Source organism: Sorghum bicolor, chromosome 8 (assembly GCF_000003195.3).
Source record: "Sorghum bicolor cultivar BTx623 chromosome 8, Sorghum_bicolor_NCBIv3, whole genome shotgun sequence".
In the NCBI taxonomy this organism is placed as follows: Eukaryota; Viridiplantae; Streptophyta; class Magnoliopsida; order Poales; family Poaceae; genus Sorghum; species Sorghum bicolor.
In genome coordinates, this window is record NC_012877.2 from 61,540,058 (window position 1) to 61,549,422 (window position 9,365).

The 9,365-nt window shown below is 44.7% G+C and overlaps 2 protein-coding genes across 3 annotated transcripts; both read left to right on the top strand.

Moving 5' to 3' along the window:
• Nucleotides 265–1,821, top strand: LOC8086117. The gene has a single exon (XM_002442535.2). It carries the CDS (start codon nt 469–471, stop codon nt 1,555–1,557), a length of 1,089 nt encoding a protein of 362 aa, XP_002442580.1. The 5' UTR covers nt 265–468; the 3' UTR covers nt 1,558–1,821.
• Nucleotides 5,508–9,365, top strand: LOC8071505 (dihydroceramide fatty acyl 2-hydroxylase FAH1). Of its 2 annotated transcripts, none has more exons than XM_002442536.2 (8): nt 5,508–5,756; nt 7,152–7,221; nt 7,637–7,729; nt 7,809–8,005; nt 8,087–8,192; nt 8,462–8,608; nt 8,695–8,854; nt 8,983–9,365. In XM_002442536.2, the coding sequence occupies exons 2-7, from the start codon at nt 7,171–7,173 to the stop codon at nt 8,812–8,814; spliced, it is 714 nt and encodes a 237-aa protein (XP_002442581.1). In that variant the 5' UTR covers nt 5,508–5,756; nt 7,152–7,170; the 3' UTR covers nt 8,815–8,854; nt 8,983–9,365. The 2 variants fall into 2 exon arrangements, with proteins under 2 accessions (XP_002442581.1, XP_021301284.1); XM_021445609.1 differs by lacking the exon at nt 5,508–5,756 and adding an exon at nt 5,811–6,916.

Below are 9,365 nucleotides of genomic sequence, written 5' to 3' on the forward strand. Positions count from 1 at the left end.
AATAATCTTCTAGAGTTATCTTAAGTTAAACTTTTAAACTTTGACTAATGACTAAAAAGATATTAAAATTTATAGTATCAAATTAGTATTATTAGTTTTATATAAAATATATTTTTAATTAAACTGTTATGGATTTTAGAAATTGATTTATTTAGACGCAAGTACGAATATAAATCAAAAAGCATGTTTTTTATAAAACAAAGACAAAAACTTTTTTTAATAAAAAGGGGTCTCCTTGATTTCTTCACCCAGGTGCCACAAACGCCAAGCAGGATCAACCAAGAAACTGTCGCCATAAAACAGGACACCCTCCAATGCCAAACAGCAAACCTCCAAATCCCACCACCTGAATTTCCTCGCCACTTTCCTTCTTCTCTCCCACCAGAAACGCGGACGCGCAAAGCCTCACCGCGTCACGACTCACGCCACGCCTCCGATGCTCGCCGGCGTCGTCGGCTGCCTCCGGCGATGCCAACGAGCCCGCTGAAGCGCACGTCCGGCGGCAGCGGCGGCCGCCTGCGCCGCCTCCTGGCGTCCCTCCGCCCGCCGGCCCGCGCGGGGCCGCTCCCTGTGCAGACCGGCTTCCCGACCTCCCTCGCCGACATCGTCGTCAAGAACCACGGCCGCCTCAGGAACTCCAGACGGCGACACCGCGCACCCGGCGCCGCCGTCCCGCCGGCCGCGGAGCTCCAGCAAAGGAGCAACCTTTCGGTGTCTCATCACGACGCGGCGGCACCGGCACCGGTACCGGTGACGACACGCCCAGGCAAAGGCGCGGGCTTCAGCATCCGGCCGGGTCTCCTCGTGGCCGGCGGCGCCGTGGCGCTGGCGCTGCTGGTGATCTGGAGCAAGCAGCTGGTGGCCGCGGCCACGCTCGCTTCGGTGGCGCTGTCCTGGATCGAGTCCGCTAGGACCGTTCATGTTCGGCGGCCGGAGACGGAGGAAGGGGTGGATTGGAGCCGCGGATCCGTCTCGCCGATCCGGGACGCGGCGGTGTCGCCCAGGCCGAGCTGCGGCGAGTGCGCGTCCTACGACGGAGGCAGCGATGCGGCCTGGCTCTGCTTTCCCGACGCCGATAGCGGCGACGACTCGTCGTCGGCGGTGAATAACCAGAAGCGGAAACAGAGCAGGAGGTCGCTGCGGAAGCTACTTTCCAGCAAGTTGCGGAACGTCAAGACGCCCCGGGCCACGGACTCCCGCTCCCGCCACGGCGGCGACGCAGGCGAGCACGAGCACCCGAGCGGCGGCGAGGCCAACGTCGAGCCCGCAGCAGCAGCAGCAGCAGCATCTGCTGGTGCTCCCGCCAGGGAGACCATGCCGGCGCCGCCACCGGAGGCGATCACATACGACGATCGCTGCTGCCGCCGCCGACGCGGGCGCGCATTGCCGTTGCCCGCGTTGGTGCCGATCATCCTGGTCGGGCTCGTCGCCGGGAAGCTCCCGGCGCTGGCGCTGGCCGTGCTCTGCGCGGCGTTCTCCTCCAGGTCAGTCGAGAGAATTCCAGTTCCAGTTCCTGCCAGTGGTGATCCGATTCCGAAGGTAGCAGCAGGTAGCTAGCGGAGTGTTCTTGTGTTGCAGCTCGGATTCTGCCCCGGAACGAGAACCGACCGAGGGATCAGAATCCGGATCAAATTTGTTTTTCTTGTAATTGCATTCCTTCTTGAATCCGAATAAGAAGAAGTGAAATGGGTGACAGAAGAAAACTGATTTTCTTGTAAAGGCATGCGTGATCTTCCATTCCATTCCATTGCTCGGTCTCGGAACAGCTGACAGTGAAGCTTTGGGCTCCAACGTTCAAAAGGAAAATTTCTTTATATCAAAGTTGATCTCTGTAATTTTCTGACTAAATATTTTTATACAATAAAAATTGCTCGAGCTCTTAAAAACTGTTTTTTAGGCAACGAGGAGGCGATCAAAGCCGATCCCCACCTACCTACTCCTAAAAGCTTCTGGCTCCGCTAATGGTGTGGATGTTTGTCCCTGTGACGACCACATCACAAGTGTGAAGATCATCAGAATACGAACTTTCTGAGATCTTTTCTTTTCTTTTTGATCGAAAAATCTGTGTCCTGGTCTCAGATCAGAGAGGAACTTGCATACTGTATGACTCTAGTATCAGAGGATCAGTGGAGAGTCCGGCACAGAGAAGCAGCATGTCCGTGTATCCCACTTGAGGGCTTGTTTGGATATTGTCGGATTCACCTCAATCCACATGTATTGGAGTGGAATTTAGTTTAAGTTCTACTTCAATCCACCCCAACACATGTGGATTAACGTGAAACCGACTGCATCCAAACAAGACATGAAACAAATTCTCCTCCGATTAATGGATGGGTTTTACTGATTTTGTGCTCAGTGATGGATAATGGGAGATATTAGTTGGGCTTGGGCGTATGCAAATGCCGAGGAACGTTTTCCATGTGCGTGCTCAGCCACTGAACTGAATCATCATCTTCATCACCACATAAAAAGAACAGGGAGATTGGTTAGAGGATGGAGATGCATATCTGCATGGAGAGACGGACGGTCAAAGACAGACAGACAGACAGACAGCGATTTATTATTTAGTTGTGAGCATCGCAAACGGACGGACGGACAAACAAACAATCCAGCTTGGTGATCATGCATGCCTGCTGTCAGTGGTTGGGTTTCTGCCTCTCTTCCTCTGCTTCTGCGAAAACGCCTCCTGCATCTTTTGCGATCCTCCTCCTGCGTCTCAAGTCTCAACCTGATTCAGTTCCATCCATCAAGCACAATAATAAAAAAACAAAAGCATACTGCTTAAGGCGTCCTCAAATAATATTGAGTCAGCTAGCTATTTAACTGTACACATCAGCATGTATCCTAGGGCCTTGTTTAGTTCCCGATGCGAAAAATTTCACTGATACTGTAGCACTTTCATTTGTTTGTGGTAATTATTGCCTAACCATAGACTAATTAGGCTCAAAAGATTGGTCTCATAAATTTCGACCAAACTGTGCAATTAGTTTTTATTTTTTTTCTATATTTAATACTTTATGCATGCGTTTAAAGATTTGATGTGATGGGAAATTTTGAAAAATTTTAGGTTTTAGGGTGGAAGTAAAGAAGGCCTCAGGAGTTAGGAGAGAGAAAGCGAAAAAGCCTTCTAGCTAGTGACGAGTTCCTAGCGACTATTTATGGATTTCCAAAGCATACCACTGGCTGAGGAGAGATTGTTTACTAGTAAAATAAAGCTGCTATGAATGCAAGAGAAACAAAATATTTTTTTTTTTACATGTAGAGCCCCATACTGATGAGTTGGCACTAAACTAGCTAGCAGTTAGCTATGGCCTTGCTTAGTTGGTAAAGATTTTGAATTTTAGATATTATAACACTTTCATTTGTATTTGGTAATTATTGTTCAATTATGGACTACCTAGGCTTTAAAGATTCGTCTCGTAAATTACAGGTAAACTATGTAATTAGTTTTTGTTTTCGTCTATATTTAATTTTCTATATATGTGCCGCAAGATTCGATGTGATGGAAAATTTTGAATCTTTTGTGAACTAAACAAGGCCTATATTATTGAGGAGTCACCTTTGTTCACTTGAGTTTATCAACCGAATCTGACAACCATTTAGCAGTGTTCTTCGCTCACAATAAATCAGCCAACAGTACTTTCTGTTATAATTTATCAGCCAAACGAACGATAAATTATGGAACCCTGTACGCTGAACGGAAAGTGCTAATGTGGTAGCGCGGTAGCACTTCCGTCGTCGCTAGTTCAATCTTTGACGCGTGGACGCGGAACTGATCGCACGACAGGTTGGAGGAGTGACTCCCTCTCAACGGCTCTACTGTTTATTCTGGGTTTTTTTTTGAACCTTATTTTATCACTTTTTCATGAAACTGTATGTAAGTACTCCTAATTGCAATCCTTCTCGAATCCGGAAAAACAAGAAATGAAATGAGTGACGGAAGAAGAAACTTCTGAAGCTTTTCCCTGCAGTCCCATTATCAGGCTTTGCTTAGTTTTCTAGGTGAAAATTTTTGAATACTATAGCATTTTCATTAGCATCTAGTAATTGTCTAATTATAGACTAACCAGATTCAAAAACTTTGTCTCACAAATTACAGATAAATTATGTAATTAGTTATTTTTTTATCTATATTTAATACATGTGCTGTAAGATTCAATGTAATAAAAAAATATAGAAAAGTTTTAGATTTTAAGTGTAACTAGAAAGACCTCATTTCCAATTTGTATTTCGTACGTAGCAGAGCAGCTGACAGCGAGGCTAGGTAAACGAAGAACGATGAGGATGTTTTGGCCCTCTGGCGACCGGCGACCACGTTCCCAAGACGAGCTTTCGCCTTTTGGAGATCAGAAATCCGTGTCTTGATTTTTTTTTCTTTTTTGATTTCTGATGATTTTTTTTTTGCGTGTCCTCTGTCTCTGAGAGGAACTTGCCGAGGCGGAGACGCTACGTAAACAGGATACTTGTCCTGTGGCGACCACAACACTTCCGAAAATCACAAGAACAGAAGACGAACTTTCAGATATCTGAACCCGTGTCATGGAATCTCTTTTTTTTCCCCCATTTTTTTCGAAACTGGTTGCACCATGCGAACTAGTAACGTTTTCCACGTGGCTCTGATCAGGACCAATCACTGAACTCAACGGGGGGAAAAACTAGAGAGAGAGAGAGAGATTGGTGAGAGTTGTACGGATGTCTCGGATCAGAGCTGCATGGAGAGATTGTGCGGACAACATATGTGTCTGCCTTGGTGATCTGCATGCCTTCTGTGTGTCAGTGGTTGAGTTTCAAGTTCTCTTCCTCTAGAGCCTTGTTTACTTCCACCTCAAATTCCAAATTTTTTTTTAAGATTTTCTATCACATCAAATCTTTAGATGTATGCATGGAGTATTAAATATAGACAAAAATAAAAAATAATTGCATGGTTTGATCGAAATTTACGAGACGAATCTTTTGAGCCTAGTTAGACTAAGATTGGACAATAATTACCACAAACAAACGAAAGTACTACAGTGTCGCGAATTTTTTTCCTTCACCAACTAAACACAACCCTGCTTTCTCGTGGTGGAATCTTTCCACCCGGATTCTAAGTTCCCGACTCGACGTGCTGTATTTTCTAGATTTATTTCACGATTTAACGACGTTATATTTTTAGTGGTAGATGAAATACTGAACAATACTGAAAATATAAAAGTTTGGTATAGAATATATTTACGTGGATGAAGTCAGACATTTTTTTGTGCCTCCAGTTAGTCTAGCTTGAAACACCAACGTTAAGAGGAGCTCTCCTTATTCACAAAAAAAAAAAAGAAAAAGAAGATCTCTCCTCCTAAACGGGCCCCCCTAATAACCAAACCCACTCGACCCAGGTTCATTCGCTGGGCCTTCTGCCTTTCTTCCGTTTTCCCCTTGCTCTAGGAGAGTGGCAAAAGGGCCGGCCCAGCCCAATAACTCAGCAGCAGCAGCAAGGAAAGCAAAGCTGCTGTCTCCAGCAGCCAATCTATACAAGTACTGGTGGAACTCGTGGCCGTCGCCGTCGTCCGTCTTCCCAAAGCCGGCGCCTTTTGCTCCCCCATCTCACTCCCCGTCCACCTCCGACCTCCCAACGCGAAGCCGCGGCGGCGGGGCGACCGGAAGCCGACTCGTCTTTTCCTATTCCCCCCACCTTCGCTTCGCGCGTACCCCGCTTCAGTACAGCCCTCCTGCGGGCGGTGCCGTCGACGGCGCCGACATTGTACTTCTGCTGCGCTGCGCAGGTGAGTTGCCGTCCTGGAGACCTCTCTTCCTCGTCAGTTTCTTCACTTGGTGGCTTGCTGGGTGTCCGTGGTCCGAGATCCGTCCGGATTTTGGGGGGTTTAGATCCGTCCTGGCCGCTGCATTGACCGCCGCCGGTAACTGTAACCTTTCCGGCGGCGGCTTGGCGCGAGACCTATTACTATTCGAGGGCGAAGTTATCTCTCATACTAAAATCGTATGGACAATGCTGGTTCTTGCAACCCAAGCTCTTTAATCTTGGAGCTGGGCCGTCGTCAAGTTTGGTTCAGTATGCTTCGTCCTTCGAGGAACGAATCTGGGGGCTGTGCTTGTCCTGTTAATCTGTTATTACGTTACGTCTGATGTTCTTCAACTAGATGCTTGAGTAATTTTAGTTTAATTTTACACAGTGGGAGAAGGATCTGTCCAGTGCTTGCTGTCATTTACTAGAATGTCAACAACACTCAACACGCACAAGCCAACTTTTGTTCATGGCATCTGTGCCTTCATTCATTACATATATGCCAGCCATATCTTGAGATGCTTTTCACCTTTTTCTCTGTGGCTCACTACCTTTTTCAACAATTATTAATTCATTTGGGTATTACTGACGTCTGCCTCCAATGCCCATCCTACCTGCTTGAACAACTGATACTGTGATACAGCCATACAGGGATCGCTTGTGTCCCATTTCCAGTGTAATAAAGTGGTCAGCAATCAGTGGTTTGGTAAGCCCCAGGCAGCACACGGTTTTTTCTTTGGATTCCTGTGGGATGCCCCACAGGTGGTTCTTAGCTGTGGACTCTGGTCATGTCTGGATTCTTTTCTCAACTTGATTGAGAACAGAGTCAAATTGCACGAGAATACATGATGACAGAAAGCATGTGCCATGTGCTCTTGTCTGTGAAATTGATTGTTTGGATTTGCTCTAGATATTTTGTGTGGAGTGTGGACGGGCCAGATTGTGAGTGCTAGGCCGTATGTTTTTTCTGCTCTGTGGTGCTCTGGCACACCTTGAGATATAGGCCTAAATGGCACCACAGAACATGGTTTTGGCCTTTTGGGTCCCAAGATCCTGATAGGATAGTAATGCCAGTTGCCAGGGGTTATGACCACTTGCTGTTTGTTTAAGCAGTAGTGGGCACAGAACCTTACTAAACTAGTTAAGTGTTGGGCACACTATGAGCTTTCTGGGTACAAATCATGACATAGATGTGGAAGTATGGTGGTCTGGAATCACTTGAGTTGAGGGTCAATTACATTGCCATATTTGGACATAGTGTCCACCCCTCACTAGTTTCACACAGTTTCATTTGCCCGGTTCTGTAACTTCTGTGTCCAAATTTCTTGAATTTTGAATACAACACCTCTTATGCTTTTAATTTTGATTATTACAGCCATCACTTTTCCGAGAAAATGGTCGCAGCAGCCTTTACTGTGGATCTGGACAAGCCTCTAGTATTCCAGGTAGCATAACTCTACCATTATTTATGTTTGATTTAATTAGAAATTTTATCGTTTCTATGTCTTGCAGTGTAACATCACTGAAGAGTATACTCTTTTTTTGCAATCATTTCTTATATATGTGCGTGCAAACACACATGTTTTTTTTTTATGTACCAGTAGTACACTTCATATATCAAATCTTTGTTATACAGATGGTTTCCAATGAAATAGATAATCTCTAGTCAGCTGCCTAGAGTACATATAACCAAAAATCCCTTTGTTAAAACAATTACTGGATTTTGCCATTATTTACATGTCTGCGAATGGCAAATCATTTTATTTTCAAGAGGTCACTTACTGACTACTCTGCACACCTTAGGAAATGCAAAGTTTTTCATTGGTGATTTGATGCCTGGAAGCATATGAAAATTTTTAGGTTGGCCATCTAGAGGAGCAGTATCAGGAGTGGGTTCACCAGCCAATTGTTAGCAAGGAAGGGCCACGATTTTTTGAAAATGATATATTGGAGGTGAATATATTCGGTTTATTGCATTGCATAGCATTTGAATACCTGAATACTTTGATCTGATGGTTGGTTCATTGTTCAGTTCTTAACCCGCACGAAATGGTGGGCAGTTCCACTTATCTGGTTGCCTGTTGTCTGTTGGTGCCTGAGTACTTCTATCCAGATGGGCAATACAATTACAGATGTAGCTATGATGACTGTGTTTGGAATATTTCTGTGGACACTGATCGAATATGTGGTACACCGATTCTTGTTCCACATAAAAACCAAAAGTTACTGGTAACTTATTCTTCTAATATGCTCAAGTCAAACTATATTTGTTGAGCATCTCTCTAATCACTGCCATTTGATATGTTGCAGGGGAAACACAGCGCATTATCTCCTTCATGGATGCCATCACAAACATCCGATGGATGGACTTCGACTTGTTTTTCCACCAGCTGCTGCAGCTATTTTGTGCTTTCCGGTAAACAATCTTCCTTATAATATGTACATACCAGGGTATGGGTATCTACTGTTGACAAATTTCAGGTTTACAGAACAATAATGGGAAATAACATACTAGTGCTACATTTGTTCAATATCTTAATCCTTTTTTCTCAAGCTGGTTCAAGTGTCCTGATTGTACATGAAAATCATCATGTTTTCAAGCTAGTCAGGATTTCCTTTAACTTTGCTAACTTTCAGTTGGACATCGATAATTTTTAATGTTTTTGTTCTGAACTGTTCGTATAGTTCTGGAACATGATCAAGCTATTTTCGACCCCATCTACAACTCCTGGTCTATTTGGAGGTGGCCTGTTGGGTTACGTGATCTATGATTGCACACACTACTACCTGCATCATGGCCGGCCATCATCAGATCCTGCAAAATATCTCAAGGTTCTTTCTTCATTCTCATTTCTGAAGCTTATCCAAGCACTCATCTGTGTCATGTTATACTCACACTACCCTTTGCTGTACCTCAGAAGTACCATCTCAACCATCACTTCAGAATTCAAACCAAGGGCTTTGGAATAACTTCGACCCTGTGGGATCATGTATTTGGCACACTGCCTTCTACCAAAACTGTCGACAAGACCGTTTGATTTTGACTGGATCTTCTGCTTTGCAAAGCCTAATAGTGAGGTTAGGCTTGCTCACATTGCCTGCGTCCACTCTCTTAGGCCATCTTTCCTGTTCCATCATATAAATTTTCCTTTGGCAGTGTCTTCCTTTTTTTTTCTTGTAGAAGACTTATAAATCATCAATTGCAGATTATTCATGATCGGTGGAGGTTTTGTTGGATAAATTGCTATCCAGTTTCTGATTCTTCTCCGTGGACGAACTGTGAATGCGATCACCAGTTGCTGGCTCGCAGACGCGACTGAAGGTCTTGTCCGATCCATGGTCCTTTCAAGAACAGTTTAGTTTCAATTCAAGTCCATCAGCGTTCGTTCACATTCTCTCTAGTGCCAGCTGTTAGATCAGCCTGTAATGTATGTACAGAGTTCTCTTCTCTAGTACCGTAGCCTCTGCAATGGGCTGTTGGTAGCCTATGTCTGCATAATTTTTGCTACAAGTAAATGCTTGACTGGTTGAACTTTCCCCATTATATTTGTATTAGTATATATATAAGCCAAGTTTTGTCATGTGAGTA

What these genes read in the sequence shown, in the direction of transcription:
- LOC8086117 (XM_002442535.2), top strand. Translation starts at nt 469, where the DNA reads ATGCCAACGAGCCCGCTGAAGCGCACGTCCGGCGGCAGCGGCGGCCGC.
- LOC8071505 (XM_002442536.2), top strand. Translation starts at nt 7,171, where the DNA reads ATGGTCGCAGCAGCCTTTACTGTGGATCTGGACAAGCCTCTAGTATTC. An exon ending in ACAAGCCTCTAGTATTCCAG is followed by an intron (nt 7,222 to 7,636) that starts GTAGCATAACTC and finishes GAAAATTTTTAG; the next exon opens with GTTGGCCATCTAGAGGAGCA. An exon ending in ATCCTGCAAAATATCTCAAG is followed by an intron (nt 8,609 to 8,694) that starts GTTCTTTCTTCA and finishes GCTGTACCTCAG; the next exon opens with AAGTACCATCTCAACCATCA.